General features: G+C 48.7%; 1 protein-coding gene across 2 annotated transcripts; it reads right to left on the bottom strand.

Annotated features, from left to right (window-relative positions):
- Positions 1–316: 316 nt before the first annotated feature.
- On the bottom strand, positions 317–23,172 carry ARSK (arylsulfatase family member K). Of its 2 annotated transcripts, XM_064140456.1 has the most exons (8): positions 22,885–23,172; positions 20,751–20,880; positions 18,487–18,646; positions 9,154–9,436; positions 6,794–6,965; positions 5,520–5,744; positions 1,338–1,568; positions 317–1,252 (listed from the first exon to the last, which is right to left on the bottom strand). In XM_064140456.1, the coding sequence occupies exons 1-8, from the start codon at positions 23,026–23,028 to the stop codon at positions 978–980; spliced, it is 1,620 nt and encodes a 539-aa protein (XP_063996526.1). In that variant the 5' UTR covers positions 23,029–23,172; the 3' UTR covers positions 317–977. The 2 variants fall into 2 exon arrangements, with proteins under 2 accessions (XP_063996526.1, XP_063996527.1); XM_064140457.1 differs by lacking the exon at positions 6,794–6,965 and having other exon boundaries at positions 9,144–9,436.
- Positions 23,173–27,961: the final 4,789 nt, after the last annotated feature.

Below are 27,961 nucleotides of genomic sequence, written 5' to 3'. Positions count from 1 at the left end.
CTGCAGGGGGATTGGACAAGGTGACCCCTAGAAGTCTTTGCCAGCCTAAACCATTCTATGATTCTAAGACGATTTAAGATAAAACTTACCTTCTTCCCAAACTGCCTTTTGTGTGTGTCACATCACCAGAAAACCTTGAAATAAGAGTGGGTTTATGTTAACTTCTTCTACAAGCCTCAATTTGCACCTTCTCCATTGTCCATGTTAGCTCTCCACTTGGTGATGCAGATTGAAACACTCATCTGCAGAACCTAACTGCATCATGGAGATTGGTTTGAGTGAGTTTCACCTCATGCCATGAAGACCAAACTATTCCTTTTCAGACAACTGCTTTACTGATAGGTTTGGTCAGAGGGGGCTGATTGTGGTTGGTTTTTCATTTCTGACAGTGAGCAGGGACCAGGTTCCTCTTTTGATTGCAGAGATGTTCAACGAGTAGCTTACACATACCATGAGAGTTTAAGCCAGATCTAAAAGCAAGATATTAGAAGGCAGATCTTGGAAGGACAGAGAGTGAACTGATGTGTGAAACAGGAATGTGGACCTAACAGGTACTGACTAAGCTGCATCTGCACTCAGACCAACACTACTTGTCAACTTTTTTGATTCTGTTTTAATACTTAATATTTTATGTTTTTTTTCTAACTAGGAAACTACTGAATAGACTCAACCCATGCTATTGTACAAGCTTTCCTATGCAAAATTCCTTTAGGATATTACAAATCCTACAGGACACTTTTAAAAGCAGAATGTTTTCATTCCTTCAGCCAGGCTCTTTACAAGAGCTGGAGCACTGCAACAGTTTGCCCAGGAAGGTAGCTGAGGTCCCATTTCTGGAGATATTCAAGGTCAGGCTTGACAAGGCTCTGAGCAACCTGATCTGGTGGAGGATGTTTCTGCCACAGGAACAGACTAAATGACCTTTGGAGGTCTCCTTCCAACTGAAACTATTCCATGATATTAAATCTAAGTGGTTGTTACGTACTTTGACTCAGCCACTTGTCAATTGCACTCTCGAATTTTTGGGGTTGCTGTAACCAGTCATGATGCCACCTAAGGTTGGCAATCACATTTGAGTAATTCTGACCCAAACTTTGTTTCCAAGTGATAAATTCCCTTTTGTTGTACTCTTGAACAGCAGAAGAAACCTTTGGGTAGTTGACTACAGAGCGGAGCATCCTATCCAAGGAACGTACAACACCTGGCAATTTCATGGCGACGTTTGTCAGCTCATCTGGATCTTCAGAGAGGTCTGAAAAGAATGAACACAAAGTCAGGCAGAGCTAAGTTTGCATTTCAGTAAAGGGAGCAGCCAGGAGAGGAAGGTGGTAAGGTACCAAAGAGCTGTGGGAGCACGGAGCGGCCGTCTGCATACGCAACGTATTTCCACCGGCCAGCGCGCAGCATGTAGCTGGAAGAGTTCACGTTGCACCCATGGAACTCACTCAGCACCCAGGGGGGACGACGCAACACCTCGGGGGGTGAAACTTCATTGTCAGCTTTCCCACGTAGCAGCGGGATAAGAGAATATCCACTGAGGTTCTGTAGCACGGGAATTCTTGCTATATCTAAGCAAAGACACACAAGGTGAGTACAGGAACCAGCAGGGGGAGATCACAGCCCAGATCCAAAGCAGCATGGCCAGAGATGGAGAGAGGAGATCCTGCCCCTCTGCTCTGGGGAGATCTCACCTGCAGAGTTGTGTCCAGCTGTGGGATGACCAACACAAGAGGGACCTGGAGGGTCTAGAGGAGACCACCAAGATGCCCACAGGCTGGAGAACCTCTGCTGTGGGGACAGGCTGGGAGAGTTGGGGCTGTACAGCATAGAGAGAAGGTTCCAGGGAGATCTTAAAACTGCCTTCTGGTACCTGAAGGGGCTACAGGAAGGCTGCAGAGGGACTGTTCCCAAAGGCCTATGGGGACAGGACAAGGGGCAATGGTTTGAAACTAGATCAGAGCCAATTTAGATTGGATGTGAGGAACAAGTTCTGCACTGTAAGGGTGGCTGAGCACTGGAACAGGTTGCTCAGAGATGTGGTCGAGACTCCATCCTCAGAGATAGTCAAGGTGAGGTTGATGGGGCCCTGGGTGACCTAGTCAAGGATGTTCCTGCTGACTGCAGGGCAGGGGGACTAGATGTCCTTTGGTGATCCCTTTCAACCTGGGTCATGATGTGATGCTATAATCTGGTTGGAGATGTCCCAGCTCACTGTAAGGGGGTTGGCCTTCGAGCATCCCTTCCACTGTGCTGCAACTTGTGAATTTGTGAAGTCAAAACACTGCTGCTGTTGCTGTAGATGCAGAGCTAATGTCTGAACAGTAATGATGTTACAAGGATGAACCACACGTTCCACACTATTCTCCTGGTGTCACTGTGAGAGCCTCACTTTCTGTTGTCTCAATGTGTGCTGAGAGATGGTTTAAGGGATTTTGCCCCCTCAGTCCAAGAAACGCATTGAAGGGCTGGAGCAGGTCCAGAGAAGGGCAATAAAGCTGGGGAAGAGTCCGGTGAAGAGGGCTGGGGAGGAGCAGTTAAGGGACCTGAGGGCGTTTTTAGTGTTGAGGAGAGACCTCATTGCTCTCTACAGCTCCCTGAGAGGATGTTGCAGTGAGGTGGTGTTGATCTTTTCTCTCAAAGAACAAGTGATAAGATAAGGTCTGGAATTGTGCCAGGGGAGGCTTAGGTTGGCCATGAGGAACAATTTCTTTGGTGCAGGAATGGTCAGGCACTGGAACAGCCTGCCCAGGGTGGTGCTATAGTCACATTCCCTGGAGGTGTTCAAGAAGCTGAGTAAACATGCTGAGTGACATGGTTTAGTAGGGGCCTGTTAGCCCTGGGATAATGGCTGTACTCCATGACCTTAAGTGTCTTTTCCAACTGATTCTGTAATTTCATGATTATTGTTATCACCTCTGAGGGGGACCTGAGAAACAGAGCCACTTGCTTCTCTGGACATAAAAATAGTATCAGAGCTGCTGTCAGCAGTACTCATAAGAAACACTGGATGACTCCAGAGTCATCTGCTAGGTAGGCCCCAGAAGATGCTGTAACTTGAATTAACTCCTCAGCATCAACTTGCAGCACAAGTGTCTCTTGCTCCCCAAAAGGAAGTCAGTATGAAGTGTCTGCAAAAACCTCTTGGAGACACGTTGGCCTACACAGCTGATATCCAAAATTCAACACTTTCCATTTCAGAGCACCCTGGCAGTATTTTATCTCCTGTTCTACACCTAGAGGTGTGTACAGATTGCCCACAGGTGACTTTTTCCTTCATCACCATGTAAACAGGTTGTTAACCTGCCACTCTAACCCTGGGGCAAGGGAAGGTCATGAAGCAGGTCACCTTGAGTGCCACTATGCAGCATGTGCAGGGCAACCAGGGGATCAGGCCCAGCCAGCTTGGGTTCATTAAGTGCAGATCCTGCTTGACCTGATGGCCAAGCAGATGAGGGAAGGGCTACAGGTGCTGTTGGTCTGGGTTTTAGTAAAGCCTTTGACACTGTCCCACAGCATCCTCTGGAGAAGCTGGCTGCTCATCGCTTGGAGAGGTGGAGGATGCATTGGGTTGAGAACTGGCTGATGGCCAGGCCCAAAGAGTGGGGGAGAATGGAGACAGTTCCAGTTGGTGGCTAGGCACCAGCGGTGTCTCCCAGGGCCAATTCTCTTTAATATTAGTCTCAGTGATCTGTGTGAGGCGATTGAGGCTCCCCCAGTGATCCTCCAAATGACAGCAAACTGGGTGGCAGTGATTATCTGCTCAAGCATAGGGAGGCTCTGCAGAGGAACCTGGCCAAGCTGCATCTATGAGTGAACGGGATGAAGCTGGACAAGTGCTGGGTCCTGCCCCTGGGTCACAAGAACCCCATGAAGGCTCCAGGCTGGGGCAGACTGGCTGTAAAGTGCCCAAAAGGGGCTGGGGGTGCTCAGTGACAGCAGCTGGAGATGAGCCAGCAGTGCCCAGGTAGCCAATACTGCCACCAACATCCTGGCCTGGATCAGCAGTGGTGTGGCCAGCAGGAGCAGGGAAGAGCCATTTCTCTGTTGGGTGAATGATCTGTACTACACAGGTCTTGCTACAACCAAAACATCAGCAGCCTGATCACTGCTAGGTGTACCCAGTTCCAAAGTCTTAGTAAGGAGGAAGTGATGAGCAAAGTATTATGGTGATGTCCTAAGAAAGATTGTGTGATGGGGAAAGGCTGAGAGACCTGATGCTGTTTAGCCTGAAGAAGCGCAGCCTGAGAGATCTGATCAATGTTTGCAGATATCTGAATGGTGAGGGACAAGAACGGGCCAGGATCTTTTCAATGGTGTTCTGTGACAGGACAAGGGCAAATGGACACAAACTAGAATCCAGGAGGTTCCAGCTCAGCGTGAGGAGAAGCTTATTTGGTTTGAGACTGCTGAAGCAGGCTGCCCAGAGAGGTTTTGGAGTCTCCTTCTCTAGATGCTTTCAAGACCCCCCTGGATGTCCTCCTGTGTGACGTGCCCTAGGTGATCCTGTTTTGGCAGGGGGAGTTGGACTGGATGATCTCCACAGGTCCCTACCATTCTATGATTATTGCCCTGAGACAGCACAAAGGGATTACCATTATCATGAAAAAAGGAAATTAAATCTCTTTCCTCACTAGTCAGCAGTAGGCTGAAGAGACAACAGATGACAGCGATGACTTTGTGTTCTGACACTTATTAGATGTATGTTTTGCCTCACACCAGGCAGAACTTCCTGGGTTCCAGTTTGTGCCCATTCCCCCTTGTCCTATCAGAGAACATGACTGAAAAGATCCTGGCCCCTTCTTGACATCCATCCATCATATTTCTAAACATTCAGAAGAACCTCTCTCAGCTTTCTCTTCTCCAGGCTAAACAGCCCTAAATCTCTCAGCCTTTCCTCACTAGACAGAAGTTCCAGTTCATAGTATAGTATAGTATCATCAGGGTTGGAAGAGACCTCACAGATCATCGAGTCCAACCCTTTACCACAGAGCTCAAGGCTAGACCATGGCACCAAGTGCCACGTCCAACCTTGCCTTAAAGTGCCCCAGAGACGGCGACTCCACCACCTCCCCGGGCAGCCCATTCCAGTTCCTTCATCTTCCTATGTCTCCATTGGACTCTCTAGCAGTTCTCTGTCCCTCTTGAACTGTGGAGCCCAGAACTGAACACAATGCCTCACCAGGGCTGATTAGACAGGGAGAAGAACTTCTCTTGACCTTCTAGCTACTCTTCCAAATGCACCCAGGAGACCATTGGGCCTTTTGGCCACAAGGGCACATCACTGTCCTATGAGGAACTTACTGGCCTTACCAGGGCAGAGCAGACTGCTGATAACAGCAGCCGTGTTAAGGCTCCCTTAACTTCTACATCCATTTTTTAGCATTTTGTGCTTAGCCCACAGGTGAATTGTTATCTCCTGTTGTGTTCCTACATGACCTTAAAATGTGGAGACAATCCTGACTGCTACTAGTGTGTAACAATAGGGGAAAATCAAGTTAACATGAAATGACCTCACTCACCAAGCATAGTAGGATATATATCCACGAGAGAGACCACATTTGGTACTTGCTGCTCCTCTTTCACACCTGGCCCCATAACTAAGAGAGGAACATGGGAGCTGCCTTCATACATGCTCATCTTGTAGAACTGCCGGTGCTCCATTGCAAGTTCCCCGTGGTCTGCAGTGAAGATAACCATTGTCTTCTGAAGGAGCTTGGTGTCTCTCAGAACCGAAATAATCTCACCTGCAACCAGAAGGCAACAGGTTTAAAACACCCCTTCCCACTTCTGCACCTGCTAAACAGCTCACAAACCTTAAAGGAAGCTGGAGGAAAAGGAAGCTTGAAAACTCCTCTCTGCCACACAGGGCAGAGGCCAAAGTGTTGAGCCCAGACGTCAGTTTGCAGATGACAGTAAGATGGGACAGAATGTGCATCTGCTTATGAGTAGTAAGGCTCTGCATATGGCTAGTTGGATGGGCCACAGCCAATGGGATGAGGCTCAACAAAGCCAAGTTGCTGGGTTGCAGAGTGGCTGGAAAGTACCCAGCAGAAAAGGCCTTGGAAGTGCTGGGTAACAGCAGCTGGAGATGAGCCTGCAGTGCTCAGGTGGCTAAAAAAGGCACCAGCATCCTGGCCTGGATGAGCAATGGTGTGAGCAGCAGAAGCAGAGCAGGGATTGTGCCCCTGGACTGGGCACTGCTGAGGCCATAGCTTGAGTGATGGGTTCAGTTCTGGGCCACTCAGTCCCAGAAGGACATGATGGGCTGAAGCAGATCCAGAAAAGGGCAAAGGTGGGGAAAGGTCTGGAGTGGAGCAGCTGAGGGAGCTGGGGGTGTTCAGTGTGCAGAAGAGAGAGGAGACACCTCATTGCTCTCTACAGCTCACTGAGAGGAGGCTGCAGCCAGGTACAAGTTGTGCTCTGCTGCCTAATATCATGTGATAAGAGAAGATGAAATAGCCTGACATTATGCCAAGGGAGGTGTAGGTTGGCCGTGAGGAACAATTTGTGCTGCAAGAATGGTCAGGGATTGGAGCAGGCTGCCTAAGGAGGTGGTGACGTCCCCATGCCTAGAGGTGTTCCAGAAAGGTGTGGCCATGGCACTTGGGGCCATGTCAGTGTTGGGTTGGTGGCTGCACTGGATGCTCTTAGAGGCCTTTTCAAACTCAAACCATTCTGTGAGTATTTGTCTTACATCCAAACTGTGTGGGTTTTCTTCTCTCAAGACCAACCCTATCAGCATTTCCTCAAGAGAAACCAAGAACAACCACCCCCACAGTGGAAGGTTTCCTACCCAGCATGGCATCTGTCTCTGCACACATAGCATAATAAAATGCTCTGATATTTCTCACTTCTTCCTTTGTAAACTCTCCTGTGCAGTTCTTGGTGTAAGATGAGTAATAGTCCACTGGGTGCATCTCTGAAAGAGAAGACCACTTGGGAATTTTTACAGCTCCATAACTTACCTAGAGGCAAGAAGAAATTAACTTTAGCAACTAGATTAAACAATTATTTTAAAAACAGGTTTATTTTAAGACTTTGGGGGTTCTTTTAGTATAAATTCACAGTTCTCAACTTGCAGTCCCTTCCACAGTACTGCTCTTGAAGACTAGACTTGATGATCTTAGAGGTCTCCTCCAACATGCTAGGATTTTAACCGCCTCTGTACTTTCCCTCTATTTCCACAGGTATGAATTAATTTTAAGAGAGCTACAGAAATGAGCTGGAAATGAAGATTACGAGCCAGAAATCTGTGTTTGACCAGCTGCTGGCTTTTCCTGCGGGGGATACCACAGAATGATCTTCTAGAGTTAAGAGCAGAGGTATGTGTCTCAAACTGTAGGATAACTACAGACCACCTGGGGAAGAACAATCCCATGGACCAATATAGGTTGGGAACTCACTTGCTGGAGGGCAGCACAGAGGAGAGGGACCTGGGGGTTCTAGTGGACAGAAGGGTGCCCATGAGCCATCAATGGGCCCTTGTGGCCAAGAAGGCCAAGAGCATCCTAAGACAAATGAGAAGGAGTGGCGAGTAGGCTGTTAGAGGTTATCTCATCCATCTACTCTACCCTGGTGAGACTGCATCTGGAATTCTGTGTCCAGTTTTGTCTGTCTGTCTGCAGTTCAAGAAGGGCCTTGGGGAAGTACTTGAGAGACTCCATCCCAGAGCCACCAAGCTGCTGCAGGCAGTGGAACACCTCCCTGTAAGGACAGGCATAGAGAGCTTGGAGCACTACAGCCTCAGTGCTGCCCTCATTCCTGGTGATAAAGATGTGAACAGATGGAGCCAGGCTCTGCTCAGAGATGCCCAAGGACAGGACAAGGGGCAGCAGGTGCCAGCAAACAGAAGGAAAAACTTTGTCACTGTGAGAGTACTGGAGGCCTGGAGCAGGCTGCCCAGAGAGGTTGTGGAGTCTCCTTGTTTGGAGACCTTCAGGATCTGCCTGGATGCATTCCTGTGTGACCTGCCTTAGGTGATCCTGCTTTGGTAGGGATGTTGGCCTGGATGGTCTCCAGAGGTCCTATCTAACCCCTACTATCCCTTAATTCTATAACTGTCTGACTTGCAAGAAGACATTCCCACTCCAAGACACATCTAACCTAGCAATTACCAAACAACAAAGGAAATTTTTCCTTAGTATTCAAGCTAGGTCTTGCTTTCTGCAAATAAAAGTCTTTCTCCCTCCCCTACAAGCTTCCTCTCCCCATTTCTAGAAGGACCCATAACTCTATTCCAAAAAAATCCACATCTCCCTATTTGCACTTGTGCTCCCTTTCTCCCCAGGTCTTTGTATTTTTGTTCCACCTAAAGACATTTTGCAATTCCCCAGCAGAAAAGGCCAAATTAATTCCATCTATTGTGTAAGGGTTTGGTTTGTTGATTTTTTTTTTTAAAGTCAGCAAAAAGTCTTTTCCAAACTAATCCTCAGTTCTTCAGCTGCAGAGCAAGTTAAAGCCTTTATGCAGTGAAAGCTGCTCTAACCTGCTGTTCAAGGCAGGACTGGATATGGCACTTGGTGCCATGGTCTAGCTTTGAGCTCCGTGGTAAAGGGTTGGACTTGATGATCTATGAGGTCTCTTCCAACCTTGGTGATACTGTAACCCATTTATCTTTTTTATGGCAGAGGGAAAAATATTTACTGCTTCTCTAGCACACACAGGCAAAATGGGAGCTTCCTGCACTCTGAAAACATTGGAAAGCATGGAAAGAAGTTAGAAAAGAGAGGCTTCTGCTGTGTCTTACCACTTCATGTTGTGGGAAGAAGTCAATCTCTCCTTGTAAAACCCAGACAAGACTACAACAAGTAGTCTTACCTGGAGCACCTCACAAGCACAATAAAGGACGTTTTAAGCAATGAATTTCACATCATTACTGGAGAAAATGCACAGCTAAGCACAGCCACGATTTTATTCTCTATTTAATGTGCTTCCAGACACTGAACTCCAAATATCTCCATTGATTACTGACTTCTGCTAACAAGCCCTGCAAATCTACACTTCTGCTGACTCAGCCTTAAAGCAGAAATCTAATATCTCATCCAAGTACCTGTTTTCTGTGTCCTGACATGTTCAAGTAATGTGAGAGACAAAACATTGCTGGCAATAAGGACAGTTACAAGTCAATTTACAGTTAAACCCACCTTCACCTACCTTTTGGAGCCAATAGGGAGATGTCAAGAACGTAGAAGCTCCAAAATTTTCTCCTGCATAGGGTGATGGATATGGGTGTGGTAAATTTAGCCCCAAGTAAAGAACAAAGGGTTGAGTAAAGTTAATGGCTTCTTCCTTGATCCAGCTCACAGCTTTATCAGTGTTCTTCCAGTCTGCCTCCTTCACTCTCATGTGCTTCTTGTCCCCTGTCAGGTTTACCATGGGTCTCCCTTCTTGCCGCAGCAGGAAGTCAACATCTCTGGTCCAAGCCTCCACACGGTTGCTGAAAGCACACATGGAGTTACAGAGGGCAGTAGGTGGGACAGAACCGTTAAAGGGCATCTTGTCCAACACAACTGCAGTCACAAGGAACAAGTTCTGCACCATGAGGGTGGTGGAACACTGGAACAGATTGCTCAGGAAGTTGGCTGGGGCCCCATCCCTGGAGATATTCAATGTGAGGCTTGACAGGGCTCTGAGCAACCTGATCTAGTGGAGGATGTCCCTGCTGACTGCAGGGGGTTTGAAATGAATGACCTTTGGAGGTCTCTTCCAATCCAAACCATTCTATGGAGATATTCTACCTCCAACCAGAGCAGGTTGCCCAAGAACACATCCAGCCTGACCTTGAATGTCTGCAGGGATGGAGCCTCCACCACCTCCCAGGGCAGCCTGTGCCAAGGTCTCCCCCACCCTCACTGTGCACAACTTCCTCCTGATGTCCAACCTAACTCTGCCTTGCTCCACCTCCAAAACACTGCCTCTCAGCCTAGCCCCACAGGCCCTTCTCAACAGTCTCTCCCCAGCCTGCCTGGAAGTCCCCTGAAGATACTGAAATGCATCTCTAAGCTCTCCCTGCAGCCTTCACACAAAATACGTAAAAACATAAGGCTGTTTGGTCTGAAAAAGTCAAACCACCAACCCAACACCACCATAGTCATTAAACCACCTCCCCAGGTGCCATGCAGAGAACATGAAGTGTGGTAATGAGGCCCTGTAAAAACATTTCACAAGGTCACTCTTTTTGAAGCAACATCTTCTGGGAAAAGCCTTTAAGGCTGACTTCCTGGGAGGAAGCTTGTTGAGACTGAGAAGCCACAGCTACCTGTCAGACAACACCTGGTACCTGGGCGAGTAACTCTGGTACCACAAAGGCACCCAGAGAGAGAGGGTTTGGATGCAAAGTGCAGCGAGAAGAAAGTGAGATGGGCATGCAGTCAAGCAGGCAAAGGAACTGATCAAGCAGAAGACAAATTAGCAAAGAGGTCTGCAGGAGCCGGAGCTTCTTCTGTGAAGCTTGCTCACTCACAGAAAGGAAACTGTTGGAAGGGACCTCTGGAGACATCCAGAATCACAGAATTGTTTCATCTGGGGGATCACCCAGTCCAATCATGGGCCAAACACCACCATGACTACTAAACCAAGGCCTCAAGTGCCACAGCCACAGGTTTCTGTAACATCTCCAGGGACAGGGGCTCCATCACCTTCCTTGGGCAGACTGTTCCAATCCCTGACCACTCCTGCAGCACAGAAATTGTTCCTAAGCTCCACAACAACAGCAATGACATTTAAGTTAACTCCCTGTTTGGGTTCACCCTTTCAAGGTAAGCAGGCTTGCTTAAACAAATTAGTCAGAACCAATAAAGGCAGCTTGATGGCCTGTAGGGACAACATGCTTGATAAATGTGTACACTAAATGGTGGTAAAGAAGGAGAGGTGTGTGTCAAATGCATCTGATGTCATAAAACTGACTTAAAAATACTATGCAGGGTACAGGTCAGATGATGCAATTAGGTTAGAGTCAATTCAGAAAAGCAAGCACAAACCCCTCAAAATTAGAAAGAAAACAGAAATTTCCCGAAGTAAACTATGAGAATGCAATGTTAGAGAGACTAATAGCAAGCAGTGTATAAGCATTTGACCCTCAATCTCATAGCTTTGGGATGTCTCCCACAGGGGAGGAATGATAGTGGGACATCTGGCTAAGGGGAAGAACAAGGCATGATGTATGTAAACAACTAGGCTGTACTCACCTAGATTATGCTAATATGTAGGTGTGTGCTACGCTCAAGACTATAGAAGCAGAGGCAGAACCAGCAATAAACATCTCTGGTGGGATTCATATTGAATTGTGTGGAGTTCATGTTGTCACACCAGCAGTAAACAAATCAAACAAAACCCCCAACAACAAAAAACAAAGAACCAAACACCCCAATCTCTGCCCCCCCCAAAAAACCTACAAAACAAACAAATAAAAGGCAAAAAAAATCCCCACTTCAGACCCTTTCAAAAGTTTGGAGATTTTTAGATGCATCCAAGAGGAAAACTAATCCTGAAGCAGAGAAGGAAATAAAGAGAAGCCAGCAAAAGAATCTTCAAAAAGCTAGATGGAAAGCTGAAGGAGGGCAACACTGGGCTGAAAACCCAGATTTAAAGGGAAAGAGCGAGGGACTTGACAGATGAACATTTAAAATTGTATAAGGTTAACACTCCAGGAGGAGTAACCCTGAACCTGACCCTAGGGGTCTTGACCCCTCCCCAGGGGTGGGTCACACCACCAGGTGATGGTTAGCACACTCCCCCCCACTTCCTGTCCCATAAAAGCAGGGGGACTTCCTGTTTCTCTCTCTCTCTCTGCATCTCCGTGCATCGATCATACCACCATTACCAGCTGCTTTTACCATGTGGCAGACACGAGGCACACAAAGCAACCATCACACAACTCGGGTTGTATTTATACATTTTGTATTTGGCTATTTTTTCCCCTTCCCTATCCTTTGTAAACTTCCCTACCTCAGATACCTTTCTAAGTTATTGTTAAACTCTTCCTTTTAACTTCCACATCAAGTGAGATTGATTTATTCGGGTGTGCTTACCTCCTCTCTCTCTCCCTATAGCTAATCCCTATCTTTGGGAAAGGAGGGGAAAGAGGGGAGGGCACTCTACAAATTGTTATTGGTTCTATCAAATTAGAGTCTCTGGGAATTTAAATCAGAGCCCAAGACAAAAATCGTCAGGCATTAATTCCAATCTTCGTCGGGTTCAGCAGGAGAATCCTATCTGCTTTGCTAGCAGACACTGCAGCAACTACAACACACACAAACAATGGAAAGTAAGATGACAAAAGATGGACCACAACATTGCAACACTGAACATAAAGCCTATTGAACTTCATTAAGCTGACTTCCCAGCAATCCAGGTGAATGTTATTTCATGACAGCCACCTACTATGTTTTAAATCTTAATGAAGACAGTCACTAGCTCCATCTCTTAAAAAAAAAAATCAGCTTCCTGAGACCAAGAGCTTTCCTCAACATCTCTTCTCTTTGTCAATAGTCTGGGTGAGGTGACTGAGGCTCCCATTTGCAGATGACACCAAATCAGGTGGCAGTGTTGACCTGTTGGAGGGCAGGAAGGCTCTGCAGAGGGACCTGGCCAGGATGCATCTATGGCATGAGGGCAATGGGATGAGACTGAACAAGGCCAAGTGCTGGATCCCATACACAGGTCACAACAACCCCGTGAAGGCTTCAGGCTGGAGCAAAGTGACTATGAACTGCCCATCATAACATCTCCTGGGGGTGCTGGGTGTCAGCAGGTGGAAATGATTCAGCAGCGCCCAGGTGGCCAAGAAGGGCACCAGCATCCCAGCCTGGATCAGAAATGTAGGTAGCAGAAGCAGGGCAGGGAATGTTCCTTTGTACTGAGCACTGGTGAAGCTGCACTTTGAATCCTGGCTTCAGTTTTGTGCCCCTCACTGCCAGAAGGACATTGAGGGGCTTGAGCAGGTCCAGAGAAAAGCAACTGAGCTGGGAAAAGGTCTGGAGAAGAGGGCTGAGGAGGAGCAGCTAAAGGAACTGGGGGTGCTCAGGCGGTAGAAGAGGAGGCTGAGAAGGAACTTCACTGCTCTCTACAACTGCCTAAAAAGAGGGTGCGGTGAAGTAAGGGTTAGTCTCTTCTCCCAAGGAAGAGATGACAGCACAAGGGGAACGATGGGGAGATGTTCTCTCTCCAGGGGAGAACTGGACACAGTGCACCAGATGTGGCATCACCAGGAACAAACTAGAGTGGTAGAAGAACCTTGCTAGCCCTGCTGGCCACACTTTCCTGATGCACCCCAGGATGCCATTGGCTCTCTTGGCCACAAGGGCACATTGCTGGCCCATGCAGAACTTGCTGCCCACCAGCACTCCAAGGTCTTTCTCCTTGGTGCTGCTTTCCAGCAGGGCAGCCCCAACCTGCACTAGTGCCTCGTGCTGTTCTTCTCAGATGCAGGACTCTGTGCTTTTCATTATCAAACCTCAAAAGATTCTTCTTTGCCCACCTCTCTAGCCTGCCTAGATCTCAATGGATAACAACACAACCTGAGGGGGTGTCAGCCATCCTCTGCAGTTTCATATCACAGGGTGTTAGAGGTTGGAAGGGACCCAATACATCACCAGCAAATTCATCACCTTTCAACTTCCAGATCCTCATTTTAATGAGAAAAGTGAGGAAATTCACTAACCTGTTTAGTACCCCAAAAAAATAGCTACTCTTTACCATTTTCTGAACAACAGACACAATTAGTCATGGAGAGGGTATATCTTCAGGGCAGCTACACAAAAGACCCTCTAATTCTTCCCACAACTCAGACACATCATGGTTATTAATGCTTGAACAAAAGCCTCTCAAAGTGTAAGATTTTTTTCATAAATTGGTGCAATTTTGGTCACATTATTTTTAAAAGGTTAAAAGCTACAGCTGTATTGGGTTTGCTCAGCAAGGTTTTAGTAGCAGGAGGGCTTGCAGGGGTGGATTCCATGACAGGCTGCTAGAAGCTTCCTCCATGTTCACTGGAGCCAGTGGCAGCCAGTTTCAAGACGGACTTATCAGAGCCAAGCCCACCAGCAAGAGTGAAAAAGAAAACACCACCAAACCTGGCAACCACAGTCAAAAGGAAGGCTGAGACTGTGAGAGAACAGCCCTGCTAACACCAAGGTCAGAGAAGAGAGGTGGAAGAGGTGCTACAGGGACCAGAGCAGAAGCTCCTGTGCAGCCCACAGTGAAGAGCATAGTGCAGCAGCTGTCCCCCTGCAGCCTGTAGATATGCAACTCCAGTCCATGGAGGACCCCAAAGCAGAGCAGGTGGATGCCTGGGAGAGGCCTGTAGATAACTCTCCCTGGGCAAGGCTCCTGGCAAGAACTGTGTCCCCATGGGGGGAGAAGCACATGGGGGAACAGGGTTGCTAGCAGGACTTGTGACCTTGCAGGGCACACATGCTGGAGTAGTCTGTTCCTCAAGGACTGAATCCACAACGGAGTAGTTTGTGAAGAATCACAGCCCATAGGAAGGACAAAAAAGATCATGGAAGACTGTCTCCAGTGGGAGAGACTCCATACTGGGGCAGGGCAAGAGTGTGAGGAGTCCTTTCTCTGAGGAGGTAGCAGGATGAACCAATCACAGCTCCCATTCTGCATCCCCTTGAACTGCTCAGGACTAGGAGGCAGAGAAAAATCAGGAGTGAAGACGAACTCAAGAAGGGAGGCTGCAAGAAGGCTGCAGTGGTTGGGGAAGGGGCAGGAGAAGGCATTTTTAAGAGTTGTTTTTTTCTTTCTCTTTATCCTATTGACTTCTAATTGCTAATAAATAAAACCAGTGTCCCAAATCAAGTCTCCTTTGCCCATGATGGTCATTGGTGAGCATCCATTCTCCTTGACTCACAAACCTTCTCTTACATCATCTTGCTCCTGTCCCACTGCACAGGGCAGTGAGAGCAACTCTGGTGGGCACCTAGCCAGGGTCAACAAACTACAGCACATATCAGTGAAATCATATGGCATTAAAAAAACTCCAAATCAAGGAACCTGGAATATAACATCTACTGTCACATACACAAGACTATCACGTGTTTTCTTGTTCTGCTTTTCCTACACTGCTAATGTAATCAACACAGGAAGTCTCAAGGCAAGGCAAGATCACAAGATACTAGGGGTTGGAAGGGACCCCCATAGATCACCAAGTCCAACCTCCTTGCCAGAGCAGAACCATAGAATTGAGTGTAGGGCACACAGGAACACATCCAGACAATGTTTCAAAGTCTCCAGAGAAGGAGACTCCACAGTCTCTCTTGGGAGCCTATTCCAGTGCTCCATGATCCTTACAGTAATCCTCACTTCGAGGCAGAACATTCTGTGCTGGATTTTATACCTATTGCCTCTTGTCCTCTCACAGGGCATAACTAAGCAGAGACTGTTCCCTCCCTTCTAACCCCCAGCCCTCAGATATTTATGAACATTGATTAGATCTCCTTTATGTCTTCTCTTCACCAGACCAAAAAGCCCCAGGTCCCTCAGTCTCTCCTTATAGGGCAGTGCTCCAGTCCCCTAATCATGTTCATATCCCTCCCTTGGACTCTCTCCAGTAGATCTCTGTCCCTTCTGAACTGGGGAGCCCAAAACTGAACACAATATTCCAGGCGAGGTCTCACCAGGGCAGAGTAGAGGGAGAACAGCCTTTGATCTGCTGGCCACACTCCTCTTAATGCAGCCCACATTCCCATTGGCCTTCTCAGCCACAAGGGCACATTGATGTCCCATGGATAGCTTGATGTCCACCAAGAATCCTTCTCCATAGGGCCACTTCTCAGTGGATCACCTCACAGAAATTGTTTATGAACTTCACAGAGGGAGCACTGCCTGTGATCCAAAGCAGCAGGGCCAGCAGATAGAGAGAGGGGATCCTGCCCCTCTGTTCTGCAGAAACCTCACCTGCAGTGATGCAACCAGATCCAGCACCGTCAACACAAGGAGGATATGGAACTGATGGAGAGGGTCTAGAAGAGGGACACAGAAATGATCAGAGGGCTGAAGCACCTCTGCTATGAAAACAGGCTGAGGGAGCTGGGGCTGCTCAGCCTAGAGAGAAGGCTCCAAGAAGACCTTAGAGTTTTCCAGTATCTGAAAAGAGCTACAAGAAGGCTGCAGAGGGACTGTTTGCAAAGGCCTGCAGGGACAGGACAAGAGGCAATGAGAATACTGCAACAGATTTTTCAGAGAAATAGAGGCCCCATTCCTGGAGATGTTCAAGATGAGGCTCAATGAGGCTGTGAGCATCCTATCTATTTGAGGATGCCCCTGTTGACTCTACAGGGGGTTGGACAAGATGATCTTTTAAGGTCTCTTCCCACACAGACCATTCTGTGATCAAAAATAACCTTCACTCAGCTTGGACAAAGCCACAGTCCTGATATTCACCTTCCAGCTACAGGTACAAGCCAAAGTGTATCCCCCTGGGGGTGTACTTGGTTCTGAATAGTTGCAGACAACACAGTCTTTTAAGTAAACCACTCTCAAATTAAAGCATTTCAGAGACAGACTCCTCCTGTGAGACCATGATGAGACTGTGGTGGAAGGTCCAAATTATGCCTAGAACACACATCCACCACATGCCCTAAACACCTGTCCGAATACCCACCTTGCCCCACCCCTTCCCACTTCTTCTTCCCGGGTGGAAGAAGCATGAAAGCAGATAAAAGCTTTGGCGCCTCTGAGTCTATCACAGACTCCATATCTGGACTTGTTTTCCAGCCTGCTTTGCATTGTGACAAGCACAGGTCAGGATCCTAGGCCTGTGCATCTTCTTTTTTTGGAGAGATAACTCAGGATTGGTTCTAGGGCTGGTTTTACCTGTTACTATTGGTCAAAGATGCTTGCCAAAATGCTTCAAACCCTAGCAAACTGCTTGTTTGCTGCTGCTGCTTTAGTTTTGTTCACTACCTGTTTGCCTTACGCCTCTGTCTGCCACCACACTTTGCATCGAGCATAAAGGGGGACTTGACTACGACTGGCAGCCTGACCCTGCCTGATCGAGCCCAACGATAGGTAACAACTCAGCAACGACCTAGCGATGAGTTTTGACACTGGGACTTGCTGTCCCGCCTCTCCATCCCGCCGTGCCAGCCCCAGGGCCGGCTCCTTGCTATACACAGCACTCAATCGGACTGCTCCAGCCTGCAAACCTGCACCCTGCCTTGCCCAAGTGGCTGCTGACCACCCAATGATTTCCTGAGAGCCACGGAAGACCTCTCTCGTGTCCATGGGCCTTCTCAGATGGAGTGCTCAATCTGGACTGAACAAGCAGCAAAGCCACACCGCATCATTACCACCTGAAGTCCACCACCTGGCTTTCACTGGGTATATTTTCCTATGTATGCTTTCGGAGTGCAAATATTGAGACTTGTGACCAGTGAGTACCTTAACTCTCTTTACTCAAGTTTGTAAAAGTTTATGCCTGACCTTTCAGCAGCAGTTTGTGCTGCCAGGCTCTCTAGTGATAAACGTTTCTAAAGACTTTTCCTAAATGATTTGACTCTCTCTGTATACATTCTGCAAAACAGTTTTACCAGCCGCATCATAAAACCTGCCTGTGTTAATTGTAAATAAGTTTGGGGAAGGTTTTTCTGTGTAACTGATAAACTATTTAATATTTTTTTTTTACACTGGCCTCATTACAATTCACTCCTAACCCAGATTCAAACCCCTCCTTAACAGAGACTCATTCACTTCTGTCCATTTTGCAGCAGGACAATTGCATGATCAGGGCAAAGCTAGTGTGGGATTTGGAGAGCAGGTCTTAGAAGAGAGTGAGGGAGCTGAGCCTCAGCTGAGGATGAGGAGGGGCGTGATCTCATTGCTCTCTACAATTCTCTCAAAGGAATTTGGAGCCAAGTAGGGGTTGGCCTCATCTCTGCAGCCTCAGGTGATAGAAGAGAGAATGGCCTGAAAGTGTTCCAGGGAAGGATTAGGTTAGCCATGAGGAACAATTTCTGTGTTGCAACAGTGATCAGGGATTAGAACAGTCTGCCCAGGGGCGTGGTGGACTCCCCATCCCTGGAGGTACTCCAGAAACATGTGGCCATAGCATATGGGGCCATGGTTATGTTGGGTTAATGATCTTAGAGCAATCTTCTAACCTTAACAATTATATGATTCTGTTCAGTCTGGAGAAGAATGAGAGGGGATCTTACAAATACTCAAATGATGGGAGACATGAAGGGGTCAGGCTCTTCCCAGTGGTGCCATGTGACGGGACAATGTGGGCAATACACAAACTGGAACCCAGGAGATTCCACCTCAACATGAGGAAAGAATTCTTAAGTGTGAAGGTGCTGGAGGTCTGGAGCAGGCTACCCAGAGAGGTTGTGGAGTTTCCTTCTCTGGACACTTTCAAGACCCACCTGGATGCGTTCCTATGTGACCCTGCTTTGGCAGTGAGGTTGGAATGGATGATCTCTGGAGGTCCCATCCAACCCCTACCACTCTACGATTCACTCAGTGATTCTCTATTATTACCTTACTGAATGATGTCCAGAAGTATAGTCCAGTTTGCCATACTTCTGTGTGTGGTAGCCATGTTTCTCCATCAAATCCATCCACGTCACATAACCTGGATCCAAGCCTTTGAAATTATTCCAAGATTCTGTTAAATGAGTGAAAAGACCACTCCACATAGCTGGGGGGCAAAAAGAGAGAGGAGAAATGGGGTTTTTGATGAACAGGTAAGTACTTCCTGCCTGAATTCAAGTTGAGCACACATGAAATTGGATCAATCTTCTCATAGTTTTAGAAATAAAAAGCCCACACTGTGATCCAACAGAGCGGAAAACACAAAGCATGACTAATTCAAAGCTTGTTTCCATCCACACAAGTAGCATTTACTACAACAACGGCCAGAATAACCACAGAGGGAGGACAATTTTCCAGGTAATACATGATCATTAGATCAAATTTTCCGTATATCAGGAAATACCTTTACTGAGACTGGAAAAACAGAAATGCCACACTAGTACAGATCATGATGGAACATTCCTGTGTCTACACCCATTCCAGAGGAACTCTCTGCACTTCAGTACGTTTGTGGAACAGAATTACAGCATTTTATTTTTATAACTGCTGTATGTCCTCTGTTCTATCATTTCCAGCTAATCTATTTTGTTTCCAGATGCAGAAAAAAATGAGAATATGAAACAATAAATTAAATCATTTCTGCAGCCCAGCAGGCAGCTGTGTGCTGGGCTGTAGGCAAAGCAGTGAAAGCAGCAGCACAGGGAGGGGATTCTGTCCCTCTGCTCAGACTCACCTGTAGCACTGCCTCTAGATCTGGGGCCCATAGCACAAGAAGGACCTGGAGCTACTGCAGACGGTCCAGAGGAGGCCACCAAAATAATCAGAGGATGCAGAACCTACCCTGTGGGGACAGGCTGTGAGAGCTGGGCTGTTCAGTCTGGAGAAGAGAAGGCTGCAGGGAGACCTTAGAGCAGCCTTCCAGTACCTACAGGGGCTCTGGGAGAGCTGGGAAGAGATTTTGGACAAGGGCTGGGAGTACCAGGATGAGGGAAAATGGCTTTGAGCTGAGAGAGGGGAACTTGAGCCTGGAAAGGAAGAAATTTTTGAGAGTGAGTGTGGGGAGACACTGGCACAGGTTACCTAGGGAGGCTGCGGATGCCGCCACCCTGAAGGTGTTGAAGGCCAGGCATAAGAACCTGAGCTAGCAGGAGGTGTCCCTGCCCATGGCAAGGGTTGGAGCTAGATGATCTTTAAGGTCCTTTCCAACCCAAACTATTCTATGATGGAGAAGCTGTAGCTACAAAGAAAGTTTATTAATGAGTTTCTGCATTTCTCTGCAGGTTGGTGAGAATTGTTTGTTCTTTCTAACACCAATTTAGAACAAAAAGGACTCCTAAAATAACATAAATCTGTTCTAGAGTGATGTAAGCATACTGTCAGAGCAAACAGGTGGTCAACACCTAGCCTATATCATGACAACATTCCTACTTTTCCCACCCCAAAGTCCACCTTCCCTCCCTCTATACCACTCCTGATAACTCCAGAACAGATAAACCCTTAGTTCCTTGCAGGTTCCTAAGATGACGAAATACAGGATATCCTGCTGCTCCAGAGCTACATTTACAGAAAAGAATCAGAAACATTGTGGTTGGAAGAGATCATCAAGTCCAATCTCTAACCCAGCACTACCAGGTCACCATCAAACCAAGGCCCTTGGCCTTCTGGGCTGCCAGTGCCCATTGCTGCTTCCTGCCCAGCTTCTCACCCTCCAGAACCCCATGTACTTCTCTGCATGGCTGCCCCAACTCTCCCAGCCTTTTTGTAGGAGAGGTGAAGGAGACAGGCACTTAACAGTGTTTGCAGTGCTAGCATCCACTAATTTCTTCATCTGCTATTTTTTTCCTGAGAATCAGAAAAGAGATTTATGAACTTGGTAGTGGGAAGAGAACACAGTTCTGAATGTGGCTTCCATACTGCATCAGAGAAACTTGACAATTTGTCCACGAATCTTGACTTAAAAAAACACTGAATATTTAGTGGAGTCTGCAGAAATATTTGTGAGATCATCTGGAAGACTGAGAATACAATAAAAAGAGAAGGGAAGATGCACAAGAAAGACGAAATGTGAGAATCCTGTGTCAATTAGACAAACTGGGAAAAAAAGGTCTTCCTGAAATAAAACCCAAAACAAATCCCCCAAAATTAAATCCTGACATATTTCCCACCATGACTTCACCCGAGTATTTATTTGAATTCTCACTCAGTCCTACCTGCACGAGAGGGACAACAAATGGGGGAATTGGTGTAGGCATTGAGAAAGGTGGTGCCATATCTGCTTATGAAGCGTATGGAAGGCAAATCCACAGTCTGGTTTCCTGGGTGAAATGTCAGGCGTCCATCCTGCAGGCAAATAGCGCAGAAACAGTTTAGGAACAGCATTGTCACCCCAACTGATTTCTCTCCTCCGCCATAAGAGATGTTGAGGTGCTGGAACATGTCCAGAGAAGGGCGACAAAGCTGGTGAAAGGCCTGGAACACAAACTCTATGAGGAGAGGCTGAGGGAGCTGGGGGTGCTTAGCCTGGAGAAGAGGAGGCTCAGGGGTGACCTCATTGCTGTCTACAACTACCTGAGGGGTGGTTGTGGCCAGGAGGAGGTTGCTCTCTTCTCTCAGGTGGCCAGCACCAGAACGAGAGGACACAGCCTCAGGCTGTGCCAGGGGAGATTTAGGCTCGAGGTGAGGAGAAAGTTCTTTACTGAGAGAGTCATTGGACCCTGGAATGGGCTGCCCGGGGAGGTGGTGGAGTCGCCGTCCCTGGGGCAGTTCAAGGCAGGATTGGACGTGGCACATGGTGCCATGGTCTAGCCTTGAGCTCTGTGGTAAAGGGTTGGACTTGATGATCTGTGAGGTCTCTTCCAACCCTGATGATACTGTGGTACTGTGAAGTTGTTGACAGAGAGTGATTGGCATTGGAACGGGCTGCCCAGGGAGGTGGTGGAGTCACCGTCCCTGGAGGTGTTCAAGCAAAGCCTGGATGAGGCACGTAGTGCCATGGTCTAGTTGACTGGCTAGGGCTGGGTGCTAGGTTGGACTGGATGATCTTGGAGGGGTCTTCCAACCTGGCTGATTTTATGAACATGTCTTCTGCTTTCTTTAGCTTTTGTCCTTTTAGCTGCAGTCACTCAAATGACAAGTTCACTGCAAGATTTGTAACACGTAACAAAAGCCTGAGTAGATCAATACATGACGCCCAGAAGCTTAAATCAGCTGTTACATCTGTAATCACAGAAATTCTCCATCCCATTTGCTGTGAAGACTTAGGATTTGCAATGACAGGAATAACAGGGTTCAGTAGCCTTCCTCTCCTCCTTGGTTTCCAAGCCAACAGATAGCATTCATTGCACACATCAGCTCTGTTCCAGTAATTGCTGCCCTGCCTCACAGTCTTGCTCCCATATCCTCTTTCACTGCAAGCTGGCTTGAGCAGTACAAACCATGGCAGCCACCCCCACAGAAGTTTCTGGCTATCACAGTGCACCTGAAGAAAACATGTTGCACATTCTCAGGATGACAGCCAAATCTGGTTTAGGGTCCAGGAGTTACCCAGCGTGACAGAGACACAAGATGCCTGCCCTCATCTTCCCAAGCAAGCCAGCACAAAATCAGATAGCATCCCAATAGCACAGAGGCTGGAAGGGACCTCTGGAGATCATTCAGTTCAACTACTCTGCTTCAGGAGGGCACCACAGCAGCTTGCCCAGGAGCACAATGGCCAGAGGAAGTTGGAAGCTCTCCAGAGGAGACTCCACAACCTCTCTGGGCAGCCTGCTCCAAGTCTCCAGCACTGAGCAGAGTCTGGCCCCATCCTCTTGTGCCTCACAGCCCCTTTAGCTCTTGCTGAGCATTGATCAGATCCCCTCTAGGGCTGCTCTTCTCCAGGCGCTCAGCCTTTGCTCCTCACAAAGGCTCCAGGCCTTTCAGTCCCTTCGCAGCCTCTAAAGCAAGCTGTTGTCCTCCAGCACTTCCAGGCCCTTCTCCCTGGTGCTGCTTCGCAGCAGGTCCTCCCTGGCCTGTCCTGGAGCAGGCGGTTCCTCCTTCCCGGCTGCGGGACCCTCTCTTTGCCTTGTTTGAAGTCCGCGACGCTCCGCTCCACTCAACCCTCCCGCTCCACCCTGCAGCTGACGCTAAATAAAACCCAGCCCTACTTTGGTACGCGTATGGTTGCAGCCCGGGGCAATGGTTGCAGCCTGGGCCAAGCCACGGGCAGTCCGCGGAGGCCCCCATCGGCCCCGGACCGGCCGCCAAGCGCTACGGCCGAGGCGCCCCGCGCTGCTCTCTCGCCCTCCCTCATCCATGCAGAAACTCAGCTCCCTCTAGGGCAACCACTCGGCTCCGGCTACTCACCATAGAATCGCAGACTACCAGCACGACGTTGGGCCGAGGCCGGTCCTGCGAGGCCCGGAGCCGTGGGCGCGCCGCCACCCAAGGCGCGGCGGCCATGAAGAGCAGCAGCAGCCCGGAGCGGCTCAGGGCGCCGCCGGCCCGCATCGCCCCGGCTGCCGGCCCTGCTCCAAGCCGAGCGTGGCACAGAACGCGGACAGCTAGGCTCTGCCGGCCCCGCGATGTGAAGAGACCCGAGCCATCAAAATTCGCGGCCGCCTGCACCCATGGAGGAAAACGCTTTAACCACGCCTCATGTCAACGCCTACAACCCCGACACGGGGCGGGCTCTGTGCTGCGTCCCCTAAAGGTACCCTTAAAAGATACAGGTACTCCGAGAAGCCACGGCTGTCCTTAAAGATACAGATACCCTGGAAGGGGAGGTTCACTTACATTCGCTGTGCGTGGGCGGAGGGGAAGGCGCTTGTTCTCTCCGTGGGAGCTGAGTTTTTCCACGTTATAATATCACCATAATGAGATGAGTTCAGCATCAAGGCACCAATCCTTTGAATTTATTTAGGCAAGAGCTTAGGAGGGGTAGTTTGGTTTGATTTGTGGTGTGGTTTTTTTGGTTTTTTTTTTTGTTTTTTTTTTTGTTTGTTTGTTTGGTTGGTTGGTTTTGTTTTTGTTTTTGTTTTTGTTTTTGTTTTTGTTTTACCTTTTGATGATAGTATAATTTGGATAAAAAGCTGTCTGGATGGCCAGGTCCAAAGTGTGCTGCAGAATGGAGCTAAAAGCGGCTGGCACACAGTCACCAATGGTGTCCCCCAGGGCCCAGTGCTGGGGTCTGTCCTCTTTCATGTCTTTATCAATGGTCTGGGTGAGGGCAGTGAGGCTCCCTCAGCCAGTCTGCAGGGGACAATAAGCTGTGTGGCTGTGTCCATCTGCTAGAGGGCAGGGAGGCTTTGCAGCAGGGTCTGGGCAGGTCAGACCCGTGGGCCAAGGCACGTTGTGTGGAGTTCAACAGGGCCAAGTGCCAGGCTGTGCACCAGGGTCACAACGACCCCACGGGGAGCTACAGACCTGGGGCTCTGTGGGCAGAAAGCTGCAGCTCTGAGACAGACCTGGGGGTGGTGGTTGGCAGTCACTGCACACGAGCCGGCAGTGCCCAGGTGGCCAGGAAAGGCAGTGGCATCCCGGCCTGGGTGGGCTGCAGGCACAGGCAGGGCATCATCCCCCTGTGCTCAGCACTGGGGAGGCCACACCTCGAGTGTTGTGTTCAGCTCTGGGCCTCTCGCTGTAGGAAGGGCATTGAGGGGCTGGAGCATGTCCAGAGAAGAGCAGCAAGGCTGGAGAAGGGCCTGGAGCACCTGGGCTGTAAGGAAGGGCTGAGGAAGCTGGGGCTGAGGAAGCTGGGGCTGATCAGGCTGGAGATAAGGCTGAGGGGAGACCTCATTGCAGCTCCCTGAAGGGGGGCTGGAGTGAGGAGAGGGGAGCCTCTGCTTGCTGGCAAGCAAACTGGACCAGAGGAAATGGTTTCAGGATGCCCAGGGAAGGTTCAGGTTGGATGCTAGGAGATATTTCTTCATATAGAGGGTTCTCAAACATTGAAATGGTCTGCCCAGGGCATTGCTGGAGTCATCATCCATGGAGATGTTTAAGCAGCCTATGGAGCTGAGACTCAGGGACATGGTTTGGTGTTGACTCTGCAGTGCTGGGCTGAAGGTTGCACTGAATGAGATTGGAGGTCTCTTCCAACAAGCTATTTTCCATGATAATGAGGTAAGTTCAACAGAAGAACACCAGTTGCCAAAAATTATTTGGGTAGGGGGCTGTACAGAGTTAACCCTCCAGGGGGAGTGACCTTGAACCTGCCCTAGGTGGTGGTGACCCCTCCCCAGGGGTGGGTCTGAACACCACCAGGTGATGGTTAGCTCACTCCCCCTTCCTGTCTAAAGATACATAAAAGCAGGGGGACTTCCTGATCTGTCTCTCTGTGCTCCCTGCCTCCCTGCTTACCACCATCACCATCCTGTTCCTGGTTCTCTTTGTTTCACTGTGTGGCCATCACCCAAGAGGCAGACAAAGCCATCACCATCACAGCCTGGTTGTATTTACACATTTTGTATTTGTTTTCCCTTCCCTATACCTTTGTAACTTCCTCTCGTGGAGGGCCTGTAGGCCTGAAAAGAGGCTTGTTTATGCCTTGCCCTGCCTGGACATATCTTTCTGCCCAAAGCAGAGGTAAACACATTCAATGGATAAAAAGGAGGCACAACAGACCTGGTGCCATAAAGTCTGGCCTGCCAGGACCTCTGGTTGTAAACATGTTGTGTAAGCCCCCACACACCCAGCTCATGTCTCCCTGGTGTAAGCCCATGTGATCCCCATATTTGGGGAAAGTCCAGGCAAGTGGCATTTGCCTGTTATGGTAAGGTTTGGCTGACTGCCAACCTGATTGGTCATTCTAGTGGCCAAGGGACCTTTAATCTCGGCCCACGTTCAATAAATAGATGTACATAGGTAAACAATGTGCTCAGACCCCCATGCTCAGATGCTCAGACGCTCACACTCTGACCCACTTGCACTTCGAACTCCCCTGCCTGCGTACTTAGTTGCAGAGCTCATTTAAGCCTGCCTATGTATATATATATGTGGAGCATATAGTCTCCAGCCAGCTGTGCACACCTGCACACCACTGTGTTATCAGGACCAGATCCTGTATTGCCTTTACCTACAGAGCTCAGACTCCCAGCAGCTGCTCACATCCTGCATGCCCGCTGCCTGTCACTGCCTGGTAAGCGCCACTGCCTCTGAGTTAACCAGGAAGCAGACTCTGGATTATCTGCACATGCTAGCAGCCTGCCAGCCACGTGAGAATCGTGCTGAGACTGCACAATATTCTCCTCCTGCACCTGAGATCCTGCCTGCTAAGAATCCCTGGACAGAGCATCCAGAAGAGGCCAGCAGCACAAAGGCAGAGATTGCATGCTTCACCAGGAGAACTAAGTCAGAGACTGTCTTTCCCCTGAAACTGGGAAGGTTCATCCTTTCCCCTCAAGCCAGGAGGATTCCAGCCTCAAAGTCCACGGGCTCCCCTGAAGTTTGGACACTAGGCATAGGCTGTGACCTCACCTCAGAGGGTGATTATTGATTAATCAGGATTGTGAGTAATTGTTTTGATGCCTCTGTAAGTATCTGTTGCCTCTACCATAGAGGAGAATCAGTTTCCAGCCCACTCTGCTGGATGAATAGTGTGTAGACCCCAAACAGTATTTGCCGCAAGAGAAATCCTCTCTCTGTTTTTATAGTTTGAATGTTTGCTAGTTATTAATAAGTTACTGTAGATATTTAATCCGAGAATGTTTTCATAACCATGTAAGAATCCTTTTAATGTTAATATAGAGTGGTTGGGGGTGGCGACAGCTCAGAATATTGAGTTTAATAAATAAATAATTTTATATAACATTATCTTGCCCCAATTGATTTCTCCCCTCCGCTGATAGGGATGCTGAGGTGCTGGAACGTGTCCAGAGAAGGGCAACAAAGCTGGTGAAAGGCTTGGAACACAAACCCTATGAGGAGAGGCTGAGGGAGCTGGGGGTGTGCAGCCTGCAGAAGAGGAAGCTCAGGGCTGACCTCATTGCTGTCTACAGCTACCTGAGGGGTGGTTGTAGCCAGGTGGGGGTTGGTCTCTTCTCCCAGACAACCAGCAACAGAACAAAAGGACACAGTCTCAAATTATGCCGGGGTAGGTCTAGGCTGGATGTTAGGAGGAAGTTCTTCACAGAGAGAGTGATTGCCATTGGAATGGGCTGCCCAGGGAGGTGGTGGAGGCACCATCCCTGGAGGTGTTGAAGAAAGGACTTGATGAGGCACTTGGTACCATGGTCTAGCTGACTGGATAGGGCTGGGTGCTAGGTTGGACAGGATGATCCTGGAGGTCTCTTCCAACCTGGTTGATTCTATGATTCTAATACCCCTCCATGACACTTCCCTACTTCATATACCTTATTAATTTATTGTTAAGCTTTTCTTTTTAACTTCCAAATCAGAGTGACATTTATTTGGATGTGCTCACCTTTTCCTCTCTCTACATCTAATTCGTTTCTTTTGGGAAAGAAGGGGGAAGAAAGAAGAGCACTCTACAAATTGGTATTTGGTTTTATCAAATATATTTGAGTCTCTGAAAATTTAAATTCGAACCGAGACAGAGGCTTCTTCAGCTAGGAGAGGTGGGGGTTTTTTCCCACATTATAAAGATATTATAATGAGGTAAATTCAACATCACAGCATCAACTTGTGGAATTTACTTAGGCAGAGGGGTTTCTGTAGGTAGGAGGGGACCTTCCTCACATTATAATAACAGAATCATAGAGTGTCTGAAGTTGGAAGAGATCATAAAGGTCATCTGGTTCTGTCCCTCTAGCAATGGGCAGGAGCAGCTCCTAACTAGACAAAGGGCAAGGTCCTGCACCAAATCAGGACAACCCTAGATATCAGTCCTGGCTGGGGGATGATGAGATTGAGAGGGAGACTTGGATTGCTGGGAGTGAGAAACTGGACAGGAGGCAGAAATGGACATTGACAGCCCAGAAGGCTGAGTGCAGTCTGGGCTGCATCCATAACATCATGGCCAGAGATGGAGAGAGGGGATCCTGCCCCTCTCCTCTGCTCTGGGGAGTCCTCACCTGCAGGGCTGTGCCCACCTGTGGAGCCACCAGCACAAGAGAGTCCTGGAGCTGCTGGAGAGGGTCCAGAGGAGGCCACCAAGATGCTCAGAGGCTGCAGAACCTCTGCTGTGGGCACAGCCTGGGAGAGTTGGGGCTGTGCAGCCTGGAGAAGAGAAGGCTGCAGGGAGAGCTTAGAGCTGCATTTCAATAGCTGCAGGGGAGCTGCAGGCAGGCTGGGGATGGACTGTTGGGAAGGGCCTGTGGGGCTAGGCTGAGGGGCAGTGGTTTGGAAGTGGAGCAGGGCAGAGTTAGGTTGGACATCAGGAGGAAGTTGTGCACAGAGAGGCTGTGGAGTCCCCGGCAGGAGTTGCCCAGGGAGGTGGTGGAGGCTCCATCCCTGCAGACAGGTCAGGCTGAAGGTGTCTCTG

Source organism: Pogoniulus pusillus, chromosome Z (assembly GCF_015220805.1).
Source record: "Pogoniulus pusillus isolate bPogPus1 chromosome Z, bPogPus1.pri, whole genome shotgun sequence".
In the NCBI taxonomy this organism is placed as follows: domain Eukaryota; kingdom Metazoa; phylum Chordata; class Aves; order Piciformes; family Lybiidae; genus Pogoniulus; species Pogoniulus pusillus.
This window is presented reverse-complemented; position numbering and strand designations above follow the sequence as displayed.

Excerpts from the sequence above, each read along its gene's own strand:
- ARSK (XM_064140456.1), bottom strand. The coding sequence starts at position 23,028 with ATGCGGGCCGGCGGCGCCCTGAGCCGCTCCGGGCTGCTGCTGCTCTTC. Across the intron at positions 9,437-18,486 it reads TCTGGACATCATTCAGTAAG|CAACCGTGTGGAGGCTTGGA; the intron begins GTAATAATAGAG and ends GTGTGCTTTCAG. Across the intron at positions 1,569-5,519 it reads TATATATCCTACTATGCTTG|ATATAGCAAGAATTCCCGTG; the intron begins GTGAGTGAGGTC and ends GTCTTTGCTTAG.